At 48.8% G+C, this 26,822-nt stretch overlaps 2 protein-coding genes and 1 pseudogene across 2 annotated transcripts in view; 2 read left to right on the top strand and 1 right to left on the bottom strand.

The window, feature by feature from the left end:
• Window positions 1-5,203, top strand: part of ADIPOR2 (adiponectin receptor 2) — a 38,522-nt gene extending 33,319 nt beyond the window's left edge. The window contains exons 6-8 of the mRNA XM_065742593.1: window positions 402-589; window positions 1,778-1,971; window positions 3,402-5,203. Of these exons, the coding sequence (XP_065598665.1) occupies window positions 402-589; window positions 1,778-1,971; window positions 3,402-3,530 (511 nt within the window). The 3' untranslated portion in view covers window positions 3,531-5,203. The remainder of the gene's footprint in view (window positions 1-401; window positions 590-1,777; window positions 1,972-3,401) is intronic.
• A 7,379-nt stretch (window positions 5,204-12,582) lies between these two features.
• The window catches only part of CACNA2D4 (calcium voltage-gated channel auxiliary subunit alpha2delta 4), a 113,163-nt gene continuing 98,923 nt past the window's right edge, over window positions 12,583-26,822 (bottom strand). The window contains exons 29-35 of the mRNA XM_065742544.1: window positions 25,840-25,884; window positions 24,523-24,585; window positions 21,333-21,403; window positions 20,432-20,507; window positions 18,611-18,663; window positions 17,617-17,672; window positions 12,583-12,704 (exon numbers count right to left, since the gene is read on the bottom strand). Of these exons, the coding sequence (XP_065598616.1) occupies window positions 12,583-12,704; window positions 17,617-17,672; window positions 18,611-18,663; window positions 20,432-20,507; window positions 21,333-21,403; window positions 24,523-24,585; window positions 25,840-25,884 (486 nt within the window). The remainder of the gene's footprint in view (window positions 12,705-17,616; window positions 17,673-18,610; window positions 18,664-20,431; window positions 20,508-21,332; window positions 21,404-24,522; window positions 24,586-25,839; window positions 25,885-26,822) is intronic.
• On the top strand, window positions 14,207-16,219 carry LOC136052926 (uncharacterized; annotated as a pseudogene).

Raw genomic sequence — 26,822 nt, 5'->3', positions numbered from 1 at the left:
TCACTTAGCTGATGCCTAACTCATACTTGTCAGATTCAGGAGAGTTTGTGTTGGCTGTGCTCTGCCAACATGCTGTGTGCCCTTCTTTGTGTTCCTAGCACTTTGCGCTGCTTTTTTCCTCATCCAAAGCTTAAATCTGAGTTTCCTTCAAAAGACCTTGATCTAAAGGCTGCTCAGTATGTTGCTGATGACTGCCCAGAGCTGGCCTTGTGTGCTATCAAGATAATACATTACTGCAGGAATGCGCTGGTGGAGGAACTGTGGTCAGAAAGTAACTCTCAGTAGAGAGGAAAAACTTCTTCAGTAAGAAGTAGACTCGTTGGTCTGCCTGATAAGAGCATTAATGTGAAAACTCCTGAAGGTTTGCATTTCCCATCAAACTGATTTTTGTTTCCTTCCAGGCTGGATTATTCTGGCATTGCACTTCTCATAATGGGCAGCTTTGTACCATGGCTGTACTACTCTTTCTACTGCAACCCTCAGCCTTGCTTCATCTACTTGATTGTGATTTGTGTTCTGGGCATCGCAGCCATAATTGTCTCACAGTGGGACATGTTTGCAACCCCTCAATACCGGGGAGTAAGGGCAGGTAAGACCTGAAATCCATTATTTTCCTTCTTGTCTGCCTTCCTTCCTTCCTGTCTCTTGAAGGAGCGGTCTTCAGGACACTTAGAGCTCAATTGTAGAGAAACCTAACAGTCTTGGACTGCAGACTTGATGGGTTTTCTTTCAGCGTTGCTTACAGCCAGCTGGATGCACGGGAGAGGGCTTGTTCAAGTCCTGAATGTGCATTCCTGAAATGGACAGTGACACATGCAGTAAGAATGGCAGTAAAAAGTATCTCTGGCTGTGCCTAGCAACTTTGCTCACAATGGCTGGCTGCTTGGTGTGTGTATGTGTATTTTCCTTCTGCTTGTAGTGTAACACCAGGCTAGCAAATCATTGAATGATTGAATTCATCTGAATGATTTGCTGAGGTAGAGTACTTCTTTAAGACAAAGAACCTAGTTGTTCTTTTTACACAGTTGAAGAACTGAAAACAAGTTTAGCTTTGCGTTCTGAGGCAGGAAGAGACCTGTAGTGTGGGCAGCTATGGAGTATGAACATAGCTGGGGTAAATGGTAGTACTTGTTGCTTCACCTGAGTGTGGTGTCTACAGTAAATCCAGATTTCCTGGATGAGCTATCTATGTACCTTCAGAGAGTTCAGCCTTCTAATGTTAAAATCTATGGATAGGATGTGATTATTCCGCTCTATCTCCCCCACACTTTTTTTTCCCCTCCAAGATTTCAGTATTTCTGAAATCCGAGTAAGCCACCGCATTCCTACGCGTGGTGGATGAGCCTCAGATGTTACATTTGTTTCCTAGGATCGTTTGCACTGAATGTGGTAAATGTCTGATTCTCCTTGTTGCCCAGCTCTTGAGAGTCTGTGGTACAGCGTGATACAATCCACGTAGTCTCAGCGCCCTCTACAGTCCCAGACGTGTAACTGGTGTAATGTATGCTCAGGCAGGCAGGCAGGATTGCTCAATGAAAAATGTCACCATCTCCTGGAACATACGTAGCAGATGCTGTTTAATTATGAGGGATACCTGTGCCTTATTCAGCTTCCCCTACCTTGGGGACCTCCAGCTTCAGGAGTTGGAGTTGTTACCTTTCTGCTGCTTTGGCGAATGCTGAATTTGCCTTCCATTGTTTTTGTATTTTTTTTTGTTGTCTCCCTTTTCTGCCAGTGTGTTCAAACCTGACTCTCCCACGTTTTCTTTACCTCCCAGGAGTATTTCTAGGTCTCGGTCTTAGTGGGGTTATTCCCACCCTGCACTTTGTCATCTCTGAGGGGCTCCTGAAAGCAGCCACAATGGGGCAGATAGGCTGGCTGGCACTCATGGCATGCCTGTACATCACTGGTGCTGCACTATATGCTGCCCGCATCCCGGAGAGATTCTTCCCTGGAAAGTGTGACATCTGGGTGAGTCTACAGAATGACTGGATAGAGAGACCAGCGTGAAAGCTGGTTTCCCTTGAGGCTGGAGGATGTTGTGTCAGTGGTTTTTATTGCGAGTACTAAGCCTCTGCATCAGGCCCGTACCTCCTAAGGGGTCAAACAGCTGTGGGCCCTCTGAGCCCAACTTGCCTTGTGCCTTTCTTGCTGAGTTATCACAGGTTAGCTGGTCTGCCATAACTACTTCACTCCAGCATGTGAACTGGGTATCTTTAATAGGTGGGTAAGAAACTTTGCAACCCTTCTCTTTCTTCCCTGTCTTCTGTGTCTGGCTTCTTATCTTGTGAGGCCAGTGGAAACACTGGGAAGAATTGATAGACCTTGGAGGGATCCCTGGCCCAGAAGAGGGGAAGGTGGTGTGGGCAAGTGGGTAGGGGGATAAACTTGGGGTGAAGATCATGAAGACTGAAGTGGAGATCTGCGGTGAAGATGCAGAGGAAAAGCCTGTTACTAGAGTAGAGATTAGCAAGGCATAGACCTCTGGGGAGAGATGCAAGGCTGCTGTACTTCCATTAGAATAGTTTAATGCCCCCAAAGAGGATTAGAAGTGAAGGTCAGGCCCCGGTTGTTTGAGTGGCTTTTGCATGGCACCAGCTTGCTAGGTGTAAACATCAGAGATGTTGTATTGGTTAAGTGGCCAAGCTAAAGTTGTAATAATCAGAGAGGCTCCAGAAGCATTAATGGACCATCAGCTCCTTCCCGAGGAGCCTGCAAATACATACTTAAAGACTTTTTCATGAGCATCACTTGTATTGGTATGGTTTCCCAAAACAAGGCCATGCTTTGTCATGTATCCCCTTCTGGCTTTTGTTCTGCTGTACTGCAATCAATAGCATCCTGAGTGTTCTTGGAGAACATCTGTTTATTTCAGCACTTTAGCATACTATTTTTTCTGCTCTGGTTCTCTGTGACAGAGAAATAAAATAGCTATGTTCTGAAAATCTACTCAGGACAGCTTATACCTGTAACCGGGGCAGAGATTTGCAGCTGCTGGCTGCATGAGAGAGTCCTTTTTTTGTCATAAACAACCAGCGTGTGTGGCTGAGGACCTAATTTTAAGTATGCTTTTTTTTTTAAAGCAGTTTGCCCTGAACTTTGAAATGATCCCCTTAACAGATACACACTCATAGCATTTACGTTGTGTGTATGTACATGGATCGGTGGCTTGAGGTGACTGCGGAGGACAGGGTGTGAGGCTGTGCGTGTGGAGAATCTGCTGTTTGCTAATGGTGGTGGAGGGATGGGCTTAATACACGACTTCACTTTGCAGCTTGTGGTTTTTGAGGCACCGTTCCGTGTTACTGTGTACTTCAGCTGAATGTATGGCTTTTTGTGGAGGAGGGGTGGCCCCAGAACCCAGAGTCCCATAGCTGAACGCGAGTGTTTTGTCTTCACAGTTCCACTCCCACCAGCTGTTCCACGTCTTTGTAGTGGCTGGTGCTTTTGTGCATTTCCATGGCGTTTCCAACCTCCAGGAGTTCCGCTTCACAGTAGGAGGAGGCTGCACAGAAGAGGGGATGCAGTAAGACCAAGCTTCAGTCTGAGGTCGTGTCCAAAACAGTGTCACGGGCATGGCTGAAGCCTATGGGCTAGTGAAGTGAATACCTAAGAAGAATCCGAGTTTCAGCTGATGGAGCGTGGAGCTTCATGGGGATTCTGACTAACCAACATAAATTCTATACCTCAAGCAACGGAATAAATCAATTAGAATACCAGGAAATTCTGAAACCCTAATTTATTCTTGGGATCTACAGATTGAGCTACAGAGGACCCTTTCCACATCGGCTTCTGTTCAACGCCATATTTATTTGTAGAAGTGGGGAGGGCTAGCTTAGCAGTTTCCTTTTTAAAAAAAAAAAAATTTAAAAAAAAATCGAGGTTAAGTTTATATCCTCTTGGAGGGTTTGGGAGTTGATTTTAGATGCTCTTTTGGGAGAAAAACAAATTGTAAATAAGATTTCTAACTTTCTGTTTAAATAAAATTTATATAAATGTTTTAAACAACAGGTGGGGGGGGGGCTGGGGGGGGGGAAGGGTTTTGTAAAGAATGCAACATGCAAGTACCACACACTGTTTCAATTTTGCACAAAATAAATGATTGCAGAAGGACCAGGTGAAACTCCCAGGAGTGAATCCTGTTGGCCATGCAGGTTTTCCTGGTGGCCAGCGTGCCCTGGGCAGCAATGGGTCCTGGCCAGCACTTGGGGTGGGCTCAGTACGTGTACACAAGGGGTTGGGGAGGCTGCAGTCATTCAGCTGTTGTCCAGGTAACAGTGTAGTTCAACAGCAAAGTTTAGGCTGTCCCCAGGTGTGTGGAACAGCTGCCTTCCAAGCTTGCATGGCCTGCGAGGCTTTGGATCCTTACAGTGAGCTGTTTGGGTTCTCATGGTCTGGATCAGAATGGGTGGGATTACTGCACATGAAGTGGAAAATGGTCTGACCCCATCAGTGCCTGCCTATACCTGGGGCCCCCGTTGAGTTTTGCCAGTGGAAGGCCTGTGCTGTTGTGTCTGAGCAAGCGGTGGTAATGCACTTGTCAAAAGGTAGTTGAGCATGTGAGGGGAAACAGAGATGGGGTTAAGGTAGACTGGAAAGATGAAGTTGTGTGCTCCAAGGCTTGGAGTTAACAGTTACTGCAGACCTCCAGCACGTTACCTTCTTGTGTGTCAGGCTCCAAATGCCAAGGGGGTTTGCAGGTTTTTCTCTTTGGGAGGGAAAAAAATCCACTCGGCCCAATGCAGTTCCATTTATTACTATTATTTTTTTTTCTTCTTTTTCCTTAGGTCTGCTTCCCATCTGTGCTTTAGCGATGGGACTGCTGGTGTTTCTTAAACCTGGAACTAAGAGTTCAGCTGAATTGCTGTGGAGCAGACATAGCTCCTATAGAAAGGGAGGTGTATACCCTTCTCTTGCTTAATGGATGTAGCTTGATCTCTGGAGCTCAGTCAGAAGCCAGACTGGAGGAGAATCTTTGGAGTTGTAAGATGAAACCTGAAGGCTTTGTTTGTTATGGCACAAGCATTGCTTGGAGTGTTTAGTTGGAATTTCAGAGCAATTACCTCCAACAGATGAGTTCAGCAGCTCATAAAATGCTGCAGTTCACAAAGGAGGAAGGTAAAAGGTTGGTTTTGCGGGTTTTCTTGTTTTGTTCTGTCTTTTTGGCTCCTGCAAGTTTTAACTTTCATCCTTCATGGGGAAAGAAAAAAAAAAAGTGGATTTCAAGGATCTCGAAGTGTGCTGAGTGTCACCAAGTGTGTTCTGTTCTGGGAAGTTGCTTTGTCTGCTGGAGTCAGATGGAGGCAGAGTGCCTTCCTGAGTTGCCGGGGCAGTGAGGCTTCTCCCCTGGGCTGGAGTCTTTGTAAGGCCCCCCAGAGCAGGGTGGGCTGCAGGAAGAGGTGCTGCAGCCCTCTGTGAGTGTAGGAGGGTGTGTTCTCAGTGAGATTGCCACACTGGATGCCAGAGGAAGCTTAGCACAGGGCTGTGAGGTACTGAAATGAAACAAAGCAGTATTAAGTGGGTGTAAAGGCTCACAGCACTGGCACCCCAACAGAGAAGAGCCCAGCAGGAAGGTGGCTGAGGAAAGTAGAACATATCAGCATCACTCATGTGAAGGGTGCTTTGGGATGCCTCTGTGCCGGTACCAGCAGGAGTGGTGGTCTCCATCCTGCATCATCCCACGTTCACTCCTTGAAGGGTGATTGTAACCTGGTCCTACACAGCACAGAACTACTACAGAAACACAGTACCCACCTGCTATTCTCACCTGGTCAGTCTCTCCCTTCAAGAAGTTTGTGTGTTCCAATAAAAGCAACCTAGCTGTGCACTTTTCTGTAGCTCTTGCTGAGAACTCTTCCCAGGTTGGCACCTGAATGCCTTACTCTCAGCAGTCAGAGGCTTGCTTGCTCTGTGTGCAGGTTATTGCCATAGAATAGTTAGGACCTACAGCTTCTTTCCTTCCCCATTAAATAGTGGCCTTGTTCAGTATATTTCTTTTTAAAAATTGCTTACTGTTGAAAGCAATGAAGCACATTCTAGGGTTTTGATGGTTGGGGACTCTGGTGACGGTTCCATGTCAGATGGGATCTTACTACTTGCTGTATTCTTAACTTCTGCTAATAAAAGAACCAAATGGAACGTTGTCTGTCTGGATGGGGTCTTTCTGGGATGGGTGTGACGCTTGGGAGTTGTGGTGGCTTTCTTCCCACCCCCCTGCATCACTGCCTGCCCCTTTACCTGGCAAATGGGGGACTGGAACCAACTGGCCAAGAACCAAACTGGGTGGAGGGAGCAGGGTTGGCAACTTGGGGGCAACATCTGGAGGTCAAAGATGGGCTCCTGCTGGTGGAGAGAGCTTGTGGGAGGGACTGGGAGCCAGAAGAAGGGGAGCTGGGCAGGAGGAAGATGGGTGCTGGAGCCCTTGGCTGGTGTGGGCTTTTCAACTTGGAAGAGCTGTCTCGGAAATCTGGACTGGAATTCGTGGTGTGGAGGAAATACAAGCCAGCTCTTACCCATACAGGGGATGGGTGTCTCCTGCTGGGCTGGGCTCTCCTCCTGGGGAGCTGGGCTGCTGCCGAGCAGAGCAACCAGAGCAGCCCCGTGCCTGGAACAGAGCCTGCAGCTCCTTCATCTCCACCCCGCTGCTGTCAGCAAACATCTGTGAGCTGCTCCCAAGGGATGCACCTCCTCCTTCTGTGTTGGTTCAGACTCAGTCTGGGCAACTAGAGCTGTGCTGTGGTTCCCATACCACAGATACACGCTTTGCAAGAGAGCCAGTAAATAACCTGCATCAGCTGGATGCCTCAGGATGGAGATGTTTGTTTGTTTCCCCAAATGCAAAGCAAATTCAAGGAGCACGGAGAACTTCAGCATTAGATTACAAGAGTTACGTGAAAGAGAGCTACCACGTGGGAATATGGATTGGGCTGATGGTGCTTGCAGGAAGTGCAGTGATGCTTAGAAGCTGTGTGCCCTGCTGCCTCTGTGTGTGGCTGGGGCTGTGCTTGATCCTCCCTCTGAAAGTGCTTTGTTTTTGCCAAGGCTGCTGAGGTCCTGGGTACGGACTGAAGTGCTGCAATCAAGGTGAGCCTCTGGAGCCATTGCCGAACATTCAGAAGGAAGCCAGAAATGAACATGACGTACAATTAATATGAAGGAGATGAGTTCATTTTGGTTGAAGCTATTAGTGAAGCCAAGTTCCATCTCTTTCTTTTCCTTGCTACAGATTGAGGAGGCACGGCAGCCTCGTGGCAACATCGAGTGTGTCACTGTGGTCATCCCTGGGCACTACAGCAGCACAGAAAGAGCACACGAGCATCCCAGCACCACCTGGGACCTTGTTCTCCCCCAGGAAGGAGGCCTAGGGTCTGTGACGAGCAGTCCTGCATGTGCCCAGCTCAGTTCTGAGGCTCCAGAGCCACCTCGGAGAGCTTCACTTTGCTGTTCCATGTAATGCTGCTGCCTCTAAGCTCAGATGTTTGCAGCAACGTTTCAAGTTGATCTCATTTTTTTTAGCAGCTTCAGCTCTGGCACGGAACAACTGGGCACGGAGGCTCTTAGCAGCTGGCATAAAAGCTGAGCTGCTCCAGTTGCAAATGAGATGAGAAAATCATATGCCTGGCTGGGTTCCCAGAGCACTGATGTGTTTCCCTAACACAGGCAAATTACACCCAAACCAGACCCGGGAGATACCTTCCGTGTTTGTCTGCAGCTGCACTGAACCTGCACACAGTGCTGGAGGTTGGCCTCGTGGCTGCCTGGGGCTGGGATCAAGCCCATAGTCCCTGTGAGGTGAGCCCCTGTGGGACAGCTGGGTCTCTGGGCGAGCTCTCTCCCGACTGTGAGCAGCTGATGTGCTGCTGGGCTGATTTTCCTGTTTCTCTGTGCATGAACTCAGCCCTGCCTGGCCATACCTGATGGCCCACAGCAGTGTGACTCAGCTGGGCATCTAGAAGTGGCAGGGACACTCGGTGGGACTTGTCTCACTTAACATCTTAATTTAAAAAAGCCCAGTGCTGCAGTTTGCTTACAGGGGTGGACGGGACCTTGGGGATCTACAGCTGTGAGTTGTGCCAGGTCAGCGTGGTGCTGCTCGGCTGCTGGGAAGCCTCTGTCCTCAGCAACCCTTGCTTCTGCCCAGCTGGTGGCTGAAGGAGGAGCTGGACATAATTACTCCTCCAGTACAGGTCTCTTCATGAGAGCGTGTTTGTTGTGGATTAATGCCCTGGAAATCAGCCATGGTAGGCAGTGCATGCGGACATGTCTTCTCCAAGTGGAACGGTGCTGGGGCTGTTCTTAATCCCTTCTGACAGCCGGGGCGGCCGTGCCTGGGGGCAGCAGCTCATAGCACTGCCTGAGCTCTACATCCCGACAGTGCCCCTTTTCCCTCTGCACTCACCTTCCTTGGCTGTGCCTGACTCTGATAAGGTCACTGGATGTGCAGAAAGGAAAACATATTCAACTCCAGAGGCTGATTCACTGCCAGTGAGTGATCCTCTCTTAGGTTACTACCTTCAGTGAAGCAAACCTGGCCACCGTGTCTGCAAAGGGAGCCAGTGTTACGAGAGGTAGCAAGCACTCCCTGACCCCAGAACACCCTGGAGCACATCTGCAAACCCCTGGGCACACAGCTCCCTTCCCATGGCCTCCACCTGTGCCAGTCCCCATGGGTTCAGCAGAGAGAGAGGGCTGTAGGGCTACGATGAGCACCAAGCATGACACGATAAAGCTTAAATATCTATTTAAAATATGCCATATATATTCTTTTTAATGAGATGGTATGGAGCAGTTCATACAAAAAGAGAGGAAAGATGGATGCTCCCCACCCCGTGTTCATAAAGCTCTGTGAGAAGCAGCCTGTGCCCACTGGCCAGGCTCAGGCTCAGGGCCCCAGACAGCCACAGGCAGCCCTGGAGCAGCGCTGCCCCAAGGGAAGGAGCCTGTCCTTGGTGGGCAGCATGCAACCCCTTGCCACACCCACACCTGCAGAGGCATCTGAGCACTGTGCTGCAAGTGCCTGGAGCATGGTCCTCAGCCAGGTGCAGCTGCCTGGCAAAGCCGTGCTGCCTACTGTGGTCTGCCTGCAGGCAGTCAGTGCTATCCAGGGCCAGAGCCGACCATCCTGGCTGATCACCATCCCAAGACCAGGAGAGGTTGCTTTACTACCGAGGACCCCAAAGGCCCTGTACTTGCTCAAAACCTCAGCCTCTCTTAAAAGCCAGGGTCTCCCACCTGCCCGCTCTCCTAAGGCAAGATCTGCCTGGCAGAGCCCTGTGCCTCCCAGGGCACACTGCCATCCCTGCTGTCACCAGGATGTCCCCTCAGGGCCGGCAGTCTGTCCCTCGCCGTGTCCCCACTGCGGGCAGTGTCACCGTAGGAGCAGCGCTGGGGGCAGGAGGAGCAGCACGGGGGAGATGGAGAGCTCAGCAGCACCGCCGCAGTCCTGGGCGTTCTCCTGGAGGATGAAGAGAAGGCATCAGTGGGCCCTGTTGGCACTGGGGGAGGATGGGGAGCCCATCCCCAGCACGACGCACAAGAGAAGGGCAACGGAGCTGTGAGGAGACGTTCATATTGGATAATAGGAAGAAACTCTTCTCAGAAAGAGTGGTGCTGCACTGGCACGGGCTGCCCAGGGAGGTGGCGGAGTCGCCGTCCCTGGAGGCATTCAAGAACCACGTGGATGTGGCACAGAGGGACGCGGTGGGGGTGGGCTGGTGGTTGGACTGGATGATCAGCCATACCTCGGGGTGAAACGCGTGGCACGTGTCTGGTCGCCGCCTCAGCTTCTGGGAGCGCATGCGGTCACACTTCACTGACGCGTTGTGTGCGGGGCTGTTAAGGACACAGGCAGGGAGACGAGGCACAGCTGCAGCGCACAGCAACGGGATGCAAACCTACAGGTGCTTCTGCACGGCCTCGGGTCAGAGCAGAGCAGGAAGGGCAGCAGCCTGCCAGCTGCATGTTGCAGGAGCATGGGCTGGGAGGGCTCCAGGAGCTAGAAGAAGGCTGGGAATGGCAGAAATGCGTGCAGGGGGCCCAGCAGCAGCACTGTTACCTCCTCTCCACCACACTACCCTGTTTCCCTGCCTCCTATATTATCCCACAGGCAGGACATGCCCTCTCCATTTTTCCCTGTGGAAACTGCCAGCAGAACAGGTTTTTCACCCTCACCAGCCCCGAGCCCGAAAGCACGCACTAGAAGGATATATTTGACTTCTTTTGCATCCAGCAGGACAGGTGGGAAGACGCTGCAGTCGCAGGTGGCATCTGTGACGAGAAGCAGCAGGTTGCTGCTGGCAATCTGCTGGGCCACAAACATCCTGCAACGAAAAGAGAGAGATGGAGAAATGGCAGCCAGGCTCTGCGCGGCACTGCCTGGAGCAAAGAAACCCAAAGGAAAGCGAGCAGCTCTGGAAGGAGTCACAGCAGAAAGCAGGGGAGGAGCAGGGAGTACACCTGGCTGTGGAGAAGTGCCCAGCTGGCTCAGAAGCACAGCTCTGCATGGCACAAAAGCCAAAATCAGGAGCAAAACCCAACTGACCAAAAACCAACCCCGAGCAGAGCCACTCCTCAGGAACACGCAGGCAGCACAGAACTGGGCAGCGTGGCACAGAGATGCTCAGCTCCACGAGGAAGTGTGCCAGCACTCAGCCAATATGCATTTGTGCCCAAACAACATGAGGGACTGTGTGCCCTACGATCCTCAAAGGGCAGAGTTTTGCTGACCTTTGCATTACTTGAATGAGACTGAAGGATCCCAGGAACAACATGGGTGCAGCTTTGAGTCTGTCTGTCCAGCAGAAAAGGTCCAGCCGTGAGCATGGGCACATGCAGGTGAGGATGCAAGCCTTTACCTGAGGACACCCACGTGAGGACCTGCATGAGGCAGTGTAGGCTGTGTGGGAGCAGGAGGGCTGATGTGGGCAGGGCACACATGTGTGTGTGACTGTGCATGAGTGTGCACACACGTGCGTGTGCCTGGGAAGATCAGGCATGGCTCGCAGGAGGCCACGAATGCCCTGTGACTGCATGGTGGCACATCACCAGCTTGCATCACCTCCCATCCCATGCCTTGTCTGTGCCTCTCCTGTTCCTGCTCTCAGATGAGGCAGAGGACTTCTGGGTCAGGCTGTGGCCATACAGGTTTGTGAGGACACCCAGATTGACCCAGCTTCTCTGGAGAACCAGTTTCTCCAACAGCTCACTGCTGGGCATCTGCTTCTTGCCTCCAGGCATCTTCATATTTGCTTCTAGAGGTGCTGAAAGTCACATGCTGCCACCCACTGACACTGTTTCATTCCTTCCTGAGTGATCAGTGCTCCGGGAAGTTGGACAGGCAGATTTTACCCCCATCATCACAATGGAGGTGCCCAGGACAAAGCTAGTGCCCAGCTTCTCCCTGCACTGGGAACAATCTGGGGTTTCTAAAAGGCACTGGGAAAGCCTGTGTGTCTGAGCAGGTCATCAGCTAAGGCTCCGCAGAGCCCATGCTGGGGCTCTCATCCCTCTTGAACATCTGCATGAAAGGTGCAAGAGACACACCCAGCTCCACAGCTGTGACCCCACCCCACACCTCTAACTACACAGGAGCAGAGCAAACCCTGGCTTGCTGCTGCTGCAGTGGTGGGCACCAGGCAAGGCATGCTGCATCCCCATGGGGCAAGGTGTTGCTCTGTGCCCTGCAGAACTCCCCTTACTGCCTTTGTCAGCAAATCCATGCTCTGAGCTCAGGCAATGCGTGGCACAGCCTGTTCTTCATCAAGTCGTGCTGACTAGCACAGGCAGTTTTCCTGACCTTTAATTCTTTCCTGCAGCCAGTCCAAGACTTAAGTCAGACCAGGTAGGGCTTTGCTTTGCTTTATGAGGGATTCCAGTCAGATCTCTTTGGCCTCTGTAGCAGCACATTAGGAAAAGCCAGGCCAGTGGAAATTCATCCTCCCTTCACCTTTCCACACGTGAGTGCTGAGGGTGCCATGGGACTGCTGAAAATGGCTCTTCTCACGATGCCTTTCTGTTATTTTTGACTGCTCATTCTCTCAAAATGAAAACAGAAAGTAAAACGTGTACCTGTGTTTTGCTTTCTTTTGGTTTAACACTTCTTTTTTTTTCCCTTAATCCCTCCTTTATTTTTTCTTTCTTTCTTTCTTTTTTTCTTTCTTTGGTAGGGAAACAGAAAAGAGTGAAAATAAAAAGGAGAAAGGAAAGCTGAAAGCATTGCAAAAAGGAAAATTTTAAGGAGAAATCATTTGCCAGAAACGTGAAAAAACAGAAAGGGCTCCTTTCTGAAATTTGCCGAATGGAAAGAGACTATCTTTTTTAAAACACTCCCTCCCTCCTCCTCCTGCCACCTCTGCTTATTAACAGATGGCTCTGATTTCTCTCTTTATCAAGAAGTTGCAGCCATTCCCCTCTGTGCTGCCTGGTTCTGGGGATGTACTCGCTGCAGACACAGCGTGGGGTGTGTGCTGGGCACAGTGGCAAGCAGCTCTCCTCAGGTTGTCACCATTCCCACTGCCACCAGGCACTGCCACTGCTTGGGCAGGGGTGCTGTGATTCCTGCCAAGAGAAGGGCAGCTGTAGGTCTTACTTTTGGCAGTCCCCACACTCGATGAGCCCGTTGGTCTCCTTAATGGCCGGCTCGTACACGAAGACGGGGTACTCCGTGTCGCAAGGCTGCAGCGTGTCGTGCTTCTTGTGCTTGTGGGCTGCGTGGGGAGGAGGGAAAGGAGAACAGACATCAGCAGAGGACCACAAAGGAGAGGTTTGCACTGAGGTATGCAGGCTGCATCTCAAGTTCGAGTGGGGCCCCTCACTGTAGAAGAGACACTGAGGGCCCTCAGTGTGACCAGAGAGGGGCAACAGAGCAGAGAAGGGTCTGGAGCACAGGTCTTACAGGGAGCGGCTGAGGGAACTGGGATTGTTCAGCCTGGGGAAAAGGAGCTCAGGGGGACTTCATCACTCTCTACAACTGCCTGAAAGGAGCCAGGAGAGGTTCAGGCTGGATATTAGGAAACATTTCCTCTTAGAAAGAGTGGTGCTGCAGTGGCACGGGCTGCCCAGGGAAGTGGGGGGGGCACTGTCCCTGGAGGGGACAAGAACCATGTGGATGTGGCACAGAGGGACGTGGTCAGTGGGCACGGTGGGGGTGGGCTGGGGTTGGACTAGACAATCTTAGTGGTCTTTTCCAACCCAAATGATTCTATGATTAAGGGCTGGAGCAGGGCCTGTCCCGCTCCGGACGCAGCCTGCCCGAATCGAGATCCGGGGAGCAGCGGCTGAGCACTGCAGCCATCCCGGCTCCCACTAGGTGGTGCGGGAAAACCACCCTGTGCAGCGCTGCTGCTCACTGCTCCTGCCTCTGTGGCACACAGGGCAATGTCTCTGATGAAAGCGTGATGCTTTGGTGCAGAGGAGGAGCGGCTGCGGCTCAGCCGACGAGCATGGGAGATGGTTTCCGCACCAGCTCTGGGGAAGGACATGAATTCTGCATCAGTGTTTAGCACTCCTGATAATATCTCCATTCATGTTTCGACGACAAAAGCTACCTAGGACTTTCCAGCTCCAAGCAGCTATAGAGCAGGCAACCATAAACTAGCCAGTGAAATCCGTGACCGACCAAGGGAGAGTGGAGAACGGAGCAGGAACCCTTTCCTTCAGACTTCATTTGCCATACTGATGGCTTGAAAAGGACGTGGTTGGCCCTTTAGGCTGCTGGGGCACACTGCTGACTCGTGTTCAACTTGTCATCAATCAGAAACCCCAGATCTCTTTGTCAGGGCTGCTCTCCTGCCTCTTGTCCCCTACTCTGGACATACATCAAGGGTCTGCATCCAGCCCTTGATCTCATTAAACTTCTCAGCCCTTTAATTTGTCAGGATCTCTCTGCGAGTCCTCTCTGCACTCAAGGGAGTCAACAGCTCCTCCCTAGTTAGAGTTGTCTGCAAACTTACTGAGTATACCTTCAAGTCCTGTATCCACATCATTTCTGGAAACATTAAAGAGAACTGATCTGACCCCTCAGCCCCACAGATTTTGTACAACTGTCTGCAAGAATTCATCATGCTGCTCACGTCATGGTCCTGACAAAACATAGATTTAATCCAGGTCCTCATTTTTTCCATATCCCCAGTGAAGTGCTTCGTCCTCCAGTAGCTTCATCTTGTTGCTACAGTGTCATTAAAGCAACACAAAAACAGTGGTGTGAAGGATGGAGCAGAGGTAGGGGGTAAATCAGACCCTGTATTGCAAAATTCGTGATGGAAGTAGTAACGAGTAATCAAGGTTGTTGTGCTGGACTTGGTGGGTTTGGAGCACAGGGTCTTACTGGGAAAGGCAGATGAAGATGTCCAGACCACACTCAGAACACACCTGGGGCCTCAGCCAGCCCAGCTCTGCTCACAGGCTCGACCTGTACATGTCTTCCCTAACTCTACTGCAGCTCCCACACCAAACCAGAGGTAAGTGATGGAGAGCGCTGCAGGACTGGCCCCTGCAAGAGCAATTCAGCCCCAGCAGCATGGGCTGGTTGCTAACATTTCTGCCCACGACCTTTCACAGGCGTTTACAGTTGCCTTGCTTTGGTTTAACGTCACTGCACGCACTAAGATGTACTTTTAAGCTGTGTTAAATAGGCACACAGCTCCTGCACAGACCATCTTAAATCAGCCTCTTGGCACAGGCAAAATGAAAACAAGCCACTTCACAATCTCTGACTTCTGAACCAAGACAAGACCTGAGACACAGATTATACTTAAGCCTACTGCCACTTAATTTGCCTGGAAGCAACGCAGCTGCAGCAGTATCCTGAATCTCAGAGGGCCCAGCAGCGTGAGCACCGTCAGCAGCATGCTGGGTCTGAGCCTCTGCATGCACACACTGAACATCAAAACGTTATCAGCAGCTCTGAGAGTCTGGTGGTCAGGGCTTAGTAAACAGTTGGAGGAGCTGATAACAAATTGCAAACTTCTTTATAGCAAAGCGTGAGTTAATTCCCGGCTGTCATTGCTGCCATCTGCACTTCCAGAAAGACTTTGTCAGACAGTTGGCAACCAATCCTTCTGAATAGCAAAGGCAGCCCTGCTCCTTGCTGAGATTTGCACAGCCCGCATTGCGAGCCCTTTGCCACCAGCATACGTCACGAATAGCTGCACCCATGTCAGTGGATTTACTCTGGTATAAAGGAGACAAAATCTGCTGCTTAGAGACAAATACAAAACAGAATTTAATTGATGAGCTTGTAAAATATCCTCTGAGTACATTATCTTGCAGTCAGAAAGGAACTTTTTTGAGCTCCAGAATTCTAGAAATATTCTTTCTTAGGCTGCATGCCTTGGCTGGGAGTATCTCTGGCTTATTTAAAGGCCTTCAAGTCTGCGGTGATGTCCATAAAAGCAGAAGCCCTTACAGACACAGAGGGGAGGGAGATGCTGAGAGCAGTGAGAAATCTGTGGAAGCAAACATGTCTTCTCATCATCTCTGGGAAGCAGATTTGCACTAGGAGTGCAGTCTGAATCAATCGTGCCCATACTCTAACGTCAAGCCTCGCCTTCCCAGAAAGCACAGGAATTTGGGAAGCAGAAATAGGATCAGAGCACATCAAGCAGGGGTGAGCATTAGCTCCCCTAGCATTAATTCCTCAGTGCATATCCCCGAATTCACGTGTGCTCGGTTTCTTTCCCGCAAAATGTCTCCTCCTCCCCATACGCTTTGCATTCACCAGCTTTGGCAGGCAGTCAAGAAAATGTTAACATCCCTGGCAAAAACCTTCAGCCCATTCCTAACAACATGTGCAACCCATTCCTTCCAGCTCCAGTGGTTTCCTTTCCCCCTGCCACTCCCTCCCCCGTGCACGGACCCTCAGTTTTTCATCAGCCACTTTCTCCTCCTCTTCCTCTTCTTCACACACGAGGCACATTCCAACTGTCTCGTCTCTATTTCTCTATCTCTGTCTCACACATACGTCGTGCTGGGCAGAGCGCAAACCGGCAAACATGAGCTAGGTATGGAAGCAGTGAGATACAAACACAGCCACAGTCTGGACTCTGTCTGGAGGGATTTCTAGCTTGCCTGCAGGAGTGGATTTATGAGCTAGAGCATATACATATCAGTTAAACTGCTTGAGAGTAATTCTGCATTACCCTGGGGCTGGGCTGGTATTCGTCAGAAGGAGCCAAACCATGGGGTGTGGAAAAGGAGACTTAAATGGACTCTTAATATCTGAAGACTATGGGACCAGGGTGAAGGACAAACCACATCACAGCAGCTAAGGGCCCATCTGTTCTACAGTCATGAGTGATAGTTTCATTTGTGCCTGCAGTCACTGAGGAGGCTGGCATGTCCCTTCCCAGCTCAGCCAGCTAAACCAGCAGTGCAGGGAAACAGCCAGGAACTGCAATGCCACCATGACATCATTCTGCAAATTCCCTGTTTTCCCAGAAATGAAAAAAAAAATAATTGTCATTCCTAGCCTAGGATTTCTAGCTAGATCCTCCTCTTTTTTTTTTTTTTTTGCTACTCACTGGCTCTACTTACAGTGATGGAAGACAGCCTTGGCTGGAAGAGTGGCATGCACACAAACAATGAAGATGGAGACATGAGACAGGTTCATATGATGGCAGCACAGCGGAGAGATGAATTTGCACACAGGTGATACAGGAGAGTTGAAGAAAGCACAAAAAGAAATGGTGATGAGTAGCACAGCAGCAAGAACCCTCTCCCTTCCCCCTCACACATCCTCAAACAAAAGTTAAATAAAATTGCAGCCATTTACTATATATTTACATAATGTTGCTATCAGAAATCTTGCTCATCTGACTCTTTCTCACTGATTTCTGCAGGGGGACACTCTGTGCAAGTTAAACAGAATGCATCAGTGCCACATAGGGGAAATCTGTAACTTCTACTGCTGTGTCTGGAGATCCCCCTTGGAGGAGGTAAGTGGGACTGACAGCACCCAGATGCTGGGCTGGTTCTCTGACTAGGACACTGCTCTCTGAAAACAATTGTTTCCTTGATAAGACCAGGAAATCCCCGGTTAGCAGGGAAAGTTCCTTTGTCATCGCCCAAAGCACCACTAGTGCTGATGGTTTGTAAGGAAGCAGTTAACAACTTCTACACCGCCCTGTAGAGCACATCTTGCCTGTCCCTTAGGACTGCCTCAGGGCCACTGACATGCCCTATCTGCAGGGATGGGACCACAGAGGCTTCCAGGACAGTTTGAGCAGGCAGCGAAGTAGATACAGGGCAAGATTTCAGCCCAGACCTCTAACCCACACTGCTCTGCTTCCTCTGCTGCACTTGGCTGCTGTGTGGTGCCATGTGCCACCACCTTCTAAAAACAGTGGGAAAGCAAAGAGCCCCCTAGCAAGAACACTGAGGAAAGCAAGCAGTGAGCTGCACAGACTTCTCAGGAGCTCTGGAGCTTGGGCAGGCTGAGATGGGCATGAAATGGAAACAAGGTGGTGCTGGGACCTAGAAGCTGGCTTCCAGTGTCTGCAGAGGGAGATGTGATGGGATGTGGCTTCTTCCACGAGGCTTGGATTCGCCATGCAGCTCCTGTTGCCACCAGCAGTAGTGACACTCACTAGCTATGGGGTGGCTGGACTGCCACGTACTCACCGTCTGCCACGTTGTCGGAGTGCCAGAAGCTACTCATGTTAAACTCCAACAGGAAGCTGTCGAAAGAGCAAGAACAGGGGATGCTTTTTCAGCAGCCTGGAAGGATGCAAGCGTCAGTGAGATGGCCCTGTGGGGCCCAGTGAATATCAGCTCTAACAAGTTTCCTGCAGGTTTCCTGGCAGTGGAAGTCTGAATTATTTATTTATTTATTTATTTTCAGTGTATTAACCCACATCACAGGATCTGTACTGTGGAATAATTGAATGGGCTTTCCCGGAAGGACATACTGTTCAGGGACTTCTCTGGTGAAGGCCTGGAGGTGGCAGCCCCAGAGAGGCACAGGTGGCTCATGAGGAGCCAACACTGTGGTGACAGATTTTGGTCAAAAGCCAAACTGAATTGTGTTGTGCCAACAAGCTCAAGGCCCCACACCTGGATCTTTTCTGCCCCTCAGGTTGGGATGTTCACAGTAATTGTTTCAGCCTGGGCTCAGAAAGCTGGAGCAGCTTTGTTCCTCATCTGAGCTTGATCCTGATTTGAGCTTTAATTTTTATTCCTTCCTTAGTGTGAAGTAAACCTGATCCAGAGCCTGACACAAGACCTCTCTCTCCTCCCCCAGCTCAGATTGGAGCTTCCTGCCTTCCTCCTGGCCTCCCTCACCCTGCAGGGGAATCACTTACTTATCATAGGAGAATAAGAATGGGAGGAGGACTTAACATCAAGGACCTGCAGGTCCTCCAGAGACCCGAGTCCTATTTCTGCCGCTTTGTACTGAGTGACTTCAGGTAAATCCCAGACCTGCTCAGGGCCTCTGCCTCTGCCTTTGTGAAATGGGAATAGTAATAGCTTTCTGCCTCCTGGGAGCAATGCACCAGGCTGAATGTCACAAAAAGGCTGACAGCAACGTCCTCTGCGGAGCCTCTGCTCGCAGTCTTCTCAGCTCTTACCCCGGCTAGACTGAGCCTCCCAAATACCCACATCTTTTTGTACTCACATGAGGAAATCACTTATCAGCCATTTCAGTGCAGCCAGAAAGGCATAAATTGGCTGGAGAACAAAAGAAGAAATGAGACATGCCATAAGGACCTGGTCAGAGAGTGTACAGTTGTTATGCAGGACCCCATGTTTCAGACCAATTCCCTCCACTGCTCAGAGCTCCTGAAGGCTGAAAATTCAAGGTCTGGGCATCACCGGAAAACACTCAAAATACATCAGAAGCAGCAACTGCCTTGCTGCTAATAATATCTTCTCACCCCTCCCAGTCAGGGTCAGGGAGTTTATCACAAATGTGTGAAGGACTTTGAAGATGTAATTGCTCGATGATTTCTCCAGTATGGATGACCTTGAAAGCTCAGAGCAGGAGAGAAATACAGCTAAATGGGGCACCACCAGTCTAGGAGGCTTTTATATTCCAATTGCAAGTGATGTTTCTGGGACAAGCTACAGCATTGTCCAGGAGTTGGTGTTATCTGCTATTGATTGATTAAGTTTAACTGTGATTTTGTGCAGCCTTTCCTCAAGATGGCATGACTTCTATCATCTTCCATCTGTTCTGCTACAAATTGGAAATCCAGCATCATCCCAGGGCCAATTACTCTGCAGAGGATCTTGCTGGTTCTTCACTTCAGGGTAAGTAACCATGTTTAAGTTTCATTTCTCCCTCTCCAACTCACACGCATGTCCTGGAACCCAAAACATGCAGCAGTCATAGGACACAAGAGAATGTTTAATTACTGCTAATTGGCTCATCTTCAAGTAAAGTAAGTCATCAAGTAGTAAAATGATTGGAGATTTGACTGATTTTTCCTTTGAACAGTGTATGTTCAAAGGTATAATGTATAAATGTATAAATGGAATTTTTGTTCTTCATTTCTGAAGATTTTGCTAAGGGGACAAAGAGAGAGAAAATTTGGAGGTTCACCCTCTTATTCTCTTCTCAGTTTTTTAGCAGCTGGTATCTTTTGACATTATTTTCAATTCTCGATCAAGCAAATATTTTCACTACAGCCACAATAATTTATCTGTCCAGCTTCAGTATAGCCATAAAAAAAGGAATATTTTGTTGAAAACTATTTTACTAGAAAAAAATAAAATGATGGTGCCATGCCATTAGATGTACTTCCAGCACACCACACTTCCAAGACTCAAATGATCATAACAGTAATAAATAAATCTCTGTTTAGGGTTGCTTTAACAAGTTTGAATTGGACTGAGTATTGATTAATTACTTAGTTCTGCCTGGTCAAGGCTGCTAGAAAAGTAGAGAGGAATTACATTATCTGTTTATCAGACTAAAGCACCCAAATGCAACCTCTGATAGTTTATTCTCTGGGCTATCAGCTCTTCTCAGCAGCTGTGACCCTTCTTTCTGTTACTCCCAGCCCACTCATGCTTCCCTGAAAGGCTGACAACTTCTTCTCTGATGCTCTGAACACTGTCAGTGCAACTCTCCCTTTGGGACGGCTGAGTGAAAACACGTCCTGTGAAAGCATTTCTGTTCATTTCAGCTGCAAGCTGGTGACACAGATTACAGAAGAAGCCTGGTGTAGCCTGGTTCCTACCTCCTCCCTGCTTCTTCCAGTTGTCAGTAGGATCATATGTGCCAATAAAGAGTCAAATTAGAAACCACAGACAATGGCCATTACTGCCTCAGAAACCTGTCTCTGATGAGTCTGGACATTCCCAACACTTGGAAGCAGTTGGTCCTTAAGCTCTTTTGGGGAATGTGCTACACTATATGCACTACAGAACTTCGCTGGAGATGCCCTAGGGGAAAGCCCCCGCTGACAGTCTCCATGTGCAGTGGGATACGTACACTGAGCAGCGGCCGGGCACCACTGTGGTGGTGGTAGGGCACCTTGCACATTGCTTGGTAGTCATACATTGTCACCCTGCAATTAAAACAAAACAAGCAGACAGTCAAAAACAAACAGTGCAACCGACTATGGGCCACTCAGGCCAGACTACTTTGTCCTACATAGGCTCCATTCTACAAAAAAGCTTCTGTGTGGAAGAATTGAAGCAGTGGCCTGCGTAAATATGTCTTTGCTGTTAGGTCAGTGCTGGACTTTGAAAAGGGAGAAATACAGGCCTTGGATTAATGCAACTGGGTCAGTATGGGAGGCAATGTATCCCTAATTAGAGGTGATGAGTAAAGCAGATTCTGAAGCTGGAGAGTTATAATTGCATATTCCCTAGTTCCGGCTTTCATGTCACTGAATATGTGAAATGTGCTGGAAGAATGGAGAGAGGTGACCAGAGAGATTTTATGAGATTTTACAAGAGAAGGAATGTAGTCAGCCAAATGCAATGCCACCTCTGGGACCACTAAAGGCAACCTCTCATAGAAAGGCCTTCCAATTGGCAGGAGGAAATGAAGTGCTTTCACCCAAATGCTAGGAAGCATTTCCCATAGTACTGTGCCCTGAAAAAGGTAGAGGAGCAGCTGTTCTCTGGCAACACTAAGATGTTGTGCATCTCAGTGCATCAAGCCGTTGGAGGAGCGGAGAAAAGGAGAAACAGGCTGTGGGGTGACAACGGCTAAGCCTGCCAGGGGAGGATGCGGGCAGCTAAAGTTGCTCTGGTAGTAAAGCAACAGCCACAGATGTCCATTCAGAGATCCTGCACTGCTCACGAGGCTGCTTGCAGAGCCTGACGTGCTCTGCCCCACACACCAGCTGAGCAAGGATAAACATGGAACAGGGATCCCAGCTTACCTCCTGAACATGCCCATGTTCAGTAGCTGGGTCATTACTGAACCATCCACTGCACCAAGAAATTTTCCAATCTGCAAGTACAAGAAGGGGACAAAAACTGGCATAAACTATCAAGAGTAAAATTTTCACTTCTAGAGTAAGCTTTCTCTCCTGTTCCAGCCAACCTAGACTGTGTCTTGAGGCCCACTACATACCACACACGCTCTGTAAGGAGGCAGCACTTAGATTTGCCCTTCAGCTGGTTAGGACTTCCCTTACCACCAGCCCAATGTTCCCCAGATCCCACTGGCATGCCTGGATTAAATATGATCCTTGTGGTCTGGTCCCATATATGTTTTGGTGTCAATGATCTTAAAATATCCCAACTCCAGACCTGAGAACTGCTGCTCTAAAGACTTCAAACAAGCAACAGCTCTTGGCTTTCCTGTTTACTAAATAACGACAAATCAATTCCAAAGATGCTCAGAATCTGCCAAGTCTACCACTTTGTTTGCAAGCAAGCAAATAAAATATAATAATGAAAAAATGAGCTGTCTTCTGTCTCTTCCTAGCTCATGGGGCTTGACACAACAAGTAGCTCCCATATGTGATGGCTCCATCCACACAGTATGGGGGGACATTTTACTTTCATAGGTCTCTACTTATTTAGAACGCATTAGTAGATGACAGGTCACTTTTTATTTCTTTGAGCAGGGCATTCCCAAAAACAAACAAACCTTTATTAGACATAATAAATATGGGGCCCCTCGCTACAAGAAGGACATTGAGGCCCTGGAGCGTGTTCAGAGAAGGGCAACAAAACTGGTGAGGGGTCTGGAGCACAAGTCTTATGAGGAGCGGCTGAGGGAGCTGGGATTGTTTAGTCTGGAGAAGAGGAGGCTCAGAGGAGACCTTATTGCACTCTACCACTTCCTGAAGGGGGGTTGTGGTGGGGAGGGGGTGGGCCTCTTCTCCCTGATAAATAATGACAGGACGAGAGGGAATGGCCACAAGTTGTGCCGGGGAAGATTTAGATTAGACCTGAGGAAACATTTTTTCTCTGAAAGAGTGGTCAGGCACTGGAATGGCCTGCCTAGGGAGGTGGTTGAGGCACCATCCCTAGTGCTGTTCAAGAAGCGTTCAGATGAGGTGCTAAGGGATTTGATTTAGTAGTTGGGTAGGGATAGTGATAGGAGGATGGTTGGACTAGATGATCTTATAGGTCCTTTCCAACCTTATGAACCTATGCCTAAGATCAAATAGCAATCATCTACATGGTTATGAATATCTTCCCAACAAGCTTTAAAAGATGTTTCACTGTACAAATGGGTATGTAACATCAACTCCTCTTTGAGCACTCAGATTTTCATCATCCCAGATGTAGCTGAAGGTGTCAGAGCATGAAATAAATTTCTCACTCCTTGCTGTGACAAGGGCAGAGGGCCACTACAGGACCACAGATGGGGATCTCCCAAGGGTTCCCTCTGCCATGTCTGTCCTTATTCCCAGCTCTGGGCAGGTTTCCCCAAGGCCTGTCAATTTCGGAGGTTCACAGCACAAAATGTTACCTCTGATACCTTTCTCCTATGGTCTGTTGATAAACCTCAGGCAGAAATTACAGGAGCTCAGAGGGTCTCCACAGGGCAGGGTGTGGGATGGGGGTAGGGAGGGCTGCAGAGGGCCAAGTGAGCCATCACTCAGCTAGTGAGGCTATGAAACACAGTGGTAGCATTAAATCAGTAGCCTATCTTGAATTCTCTACAGGGTTTAAGAGTGTGGACACTTGTGGTGCTGCTGGTAAACAAATGCAGTAACTGAAATAAGATAAAAAAAAGTCATATTGGAGGAAAAGTTGCAGTGAACTCTCAAGGTCAGAGGAGAAGATGACACTTCTGGTGCTTGCCCAGATGCCTCTCAGAGGCATGCAGATGATGTTTATCATTTACCCACACTCATTGTACTGCCATGTTTCAGCTAGTCAGATCTTCTGGAGACAAGCTTTTTGAAAAAAAACATTTTTCTTAAGATGCAGGAAAAAAAAAAACAACCAGAAATCAGGTGGGTGATGCTGAAGATGAGAAGTAATGCATTACCTTAGATGTAAATGTTTATCTATAGATAAGATAGGTCTCAGTAAAGCATGTTTGAAAAGATCACGGAAGTCAGTGGACAAAACAGCGACTACACATAGTGAACATACAGCAGAACCTGGCTTCCCAGAATAGTGAGCCAATATATCTTCACAGCATTTCCCTCCTTTATTTTTCAAGTTTTTTGTTTTATTTTTGGCTAAACAAGTTGTTGAACAGGGACCTTTACTGAAATATTCACTCTGCCAGATAGGTCACCCTCCTAACAGAAAAGAGGTTGGTTTTCCTTTGCAACATGCCCTTTTTATATCTTCATATCCGTCTATATCACCCCCTGGTGCTACCACAGTGCAGATTCACTTTTTGCTCTGTAAGTCCCAGCAGTACTCATTCTGGCCTCTTCCAAATGGTAAATCCAATGGACAATACACAATCCCACTTTTTTCACCAGCCTATTATGAGCATGGTAACCAAGATGAGTCCAGATGGAAAACTATGGGGCACACAAATTTTCATTAGAAAAATCCTGTTTTATTCCTTTTTTTTTTTCTGTCCCAGCTGCTATGAGATGATTGGCACTACCTCGTGCTCCACTTTTGAGCTACAGCTTCTTGAACAGCCTCTTATTGAGAGACTCTGCTACAGGCTTTTCGAAAAACTGAAATAGAGCCTGCCATTCATTCTCCTCTATCTACTGTTTTGCCAACACTTTCAAATAACTATAGCTGCTAAGACAGATTTTCCTCTATTACAGATGTGCTGCTTGTCCCAGCCACATTCACAGGAAAAAAAGAAACATTTTCTGTTGCTCATGTACTTATTAGTATTTGGAGTCTTTTTCCAGGGCTCAGAAGTGCTGTTCTACCCTCTGCCCCTTTCCAGACTGCCTCAGATCATCTGCAGTAGGGATTCTGATTTCCTGACTTCTGAGGAAAGGATGATATGACCAGTTCCTTCCTTCTCCTCCTATCACAAATTCCTGCCTAACCTAGGATGTTTTGTCCCCTCACCACACAGCTGAGTGGCACCACAACCTAGCCACCCTTTTAACATGGTTGGGCTTCATTTGTGTTGAGTGAATACACCAAGCACCCTCCCCTCCTTCTCTTATGTACTCTTACCTCTGCAGGTCTTTTGGAAACAAGGATAAAGCCATTATTATCAATGAGGAAGCAATTCAGAACCTGTGGAGGTGAAAGAAAGGTGATATCAGAGACAAGTGATATCAGAGACAACACTGTGCTGGCTTCTGCAGAGTAAAGCGTGCAGGCTCAGCCCCAATGCTGCCCTGTCTTGCTCCACCACATAGCTAACACAGGCTTCAGAGTACTAACTTCCCTCTGCTCTTCTTCTTTGAGGTATTTAACTTGTGTTAACAAGAGGTGGTCTCTAGCTATGCAGGGCTAGCACAGTTTGAACCACCTTTAAAGAGATGATACATCCTGCAGACATTGACAAGATATTTGGAGGGCATCCCTCCTCCATTATTTTCCATCTCCAGAATTCAGATTTTTATAATCACTCATGAAATAACCCTCTCCTCACCTGTAAAGGCAAAGGGACCAGCACAAACAAGGAGATATTACAAAAGGAAGGAAAAATGAATGCTCACCCATCTCCAAAGATCTAGGCTCACAAGGAAAGAACTCCAAAGGAAGGATGACCAACAAGAAATCCTTCCTCAGTGGCAGTCAACCCCTTAATGAGGTCTAAGAGGGGCTGAGCCTGGCTCCACCCTTTCTGGTCACACAGGTGAATTGATTTCACCTGTGCTCCCAGGGCTGACTGTGTCTTTCCTTCAGGTGCTCAGTCAGTGCTTCAGGCCGTGGCTCAGCAGTCCCCATACATCACCACTGAGTATCTGTACTGCTTTTATCATTTTTTATTTTGCAGAGCAGGAAACGGAGGCACAGAGCTCAGATGAAAATCTGCAGGTCTCATGGAAAAAAATCATGGTCCTAGATGAGCACAGGAGGATAACAGTGGTGATTCCACTCTCCAGGGCACAGAATCTTGTCCTCAATATGCCTGAGACATGCAGAGCAGTGGCATAAATGCACAGAGGACTGTCCAGCACGTGTCATGCTGCTAGCCATTCTCTCTGGCAGGCTGGTGACACTGGTGGGACTGCCTTAGAAAAGATGGACTGGCTGGAGACCACATGTCCCTGATGGGCTCAGCTGACATAGAATTACATAGCATGACTTAGCTTGGAACAGGCCTTAAATATCATCTAGTTTCAACCCCTTGCTGTGGGTAGGGCTGACATCTCACAGTTGATGTCACTTCTAGGGGGATATCTAAGCTAGGCTTTTCTACCCTAGCTGTGCAACCTCTTGTGAGATTGTGAGTAGCATCTGATGTCTGGAGAGACAGAGATCTCCACGGTCATCAGTAATTCCCATTACAAATAAAGAGAGCAAATCTGGGCAACTTACATCGTCCTGACAGCTGAGTGGACAGGCACCATCGAAGGCACTGCACTGGAAAAGAAAAGCAGGAATTACATCATGGCATGATCTCATCTCCTCCTTGGGACTGTCAGGCACAAGCTCTCCACACCAGCATCCCATGAAACTCTGCAGGTCAGATGGCATTTGGAACAGGACAAGAAGCACCCCCAGGCCGGTCAGTCCATAACTGTGTGCAGTCCCCGTGCCGTGCTTCTCCCCACTGGGCAATGTCCCCTTTGCTGCCCCTGTCATGGTCCCAGTGGAACCCTGCACCCAGAGCAGAGCCAGGACTGGTAAGGGAAGGGGCAGCAGCCAGCTCTGCTGTGCTAGCAGAGGTTGCTGTGCACTGGCAAGGAAACAGCATGCATTTCAGCATCTGCTGGGAAATGCACGGCATGGTATTTTAGATCAGGATTATTCTCAGGCGGGGATTTTTTGTTGTTGCTGCTGTTGGTTTCTTTATTCTCAGGATGGCTAATGATAAAATAGGATGTGAATGGTGGTTGTGTAGCCCCGGGCACCATCCGTTTGTTTCATTTAGGATTTCTGTGTACCGGATTTGACATGTGTTTCACAACACTGAACCGGGTGGGGACATGAGGGGTTAAGTGGTGAGTAACAAAGCCCTTCAGGTGCTCATTGATTCTGTAATTGTTCAGAGTTGGTGGTGGCTGCCTGTGTCTGTCTCTTTGTGTTATTTTTCAGCTCCATTCGCACTAGCAGATGAGAAAGGGAAGCTGACACAGCATTGCCATTTCTGTACATGGGGTCCCCATCCTGCCAGAGGTTTTCCAGGGCCAGGAGAGGATGCTGACATGTTGCAGCCTGCCTTTTCCCCCCTCACTGCCCTTTCTCTCTGCAAAGCTCTTATGCAGAAGCCCCAGCCTCTTTCTGGATGATTGTCAATACCAAGAAGTGAATTTGCCACTTTGAAACACAACAAAGCCGTTACACTGAGGTAGGATTTG

This window comes from Cyrtonyx montezumae, unplaced genomic scaffold, assembly GCF_038088225.1.
Source record: "Cyrtonyx montezumae isolate F1298 unplaced genomic scaffold, pur_monq_1.0 scaffold_3, whole genome shotgun sequence".
In the NCBI taxonomy this organism is placed as follows: domain Eukaryota; kingdom Metazoa; phylum Chordata; class Aves; order Galliformes; family Odontophoridae; genus Cyrtonyx; species Cyrtonyx montezumae.
The sequence above is the reverse complement of the archived record's forward strand: the minus strand, read 5'-3'. Positions and strand labels throughout refer to the sequence as shown.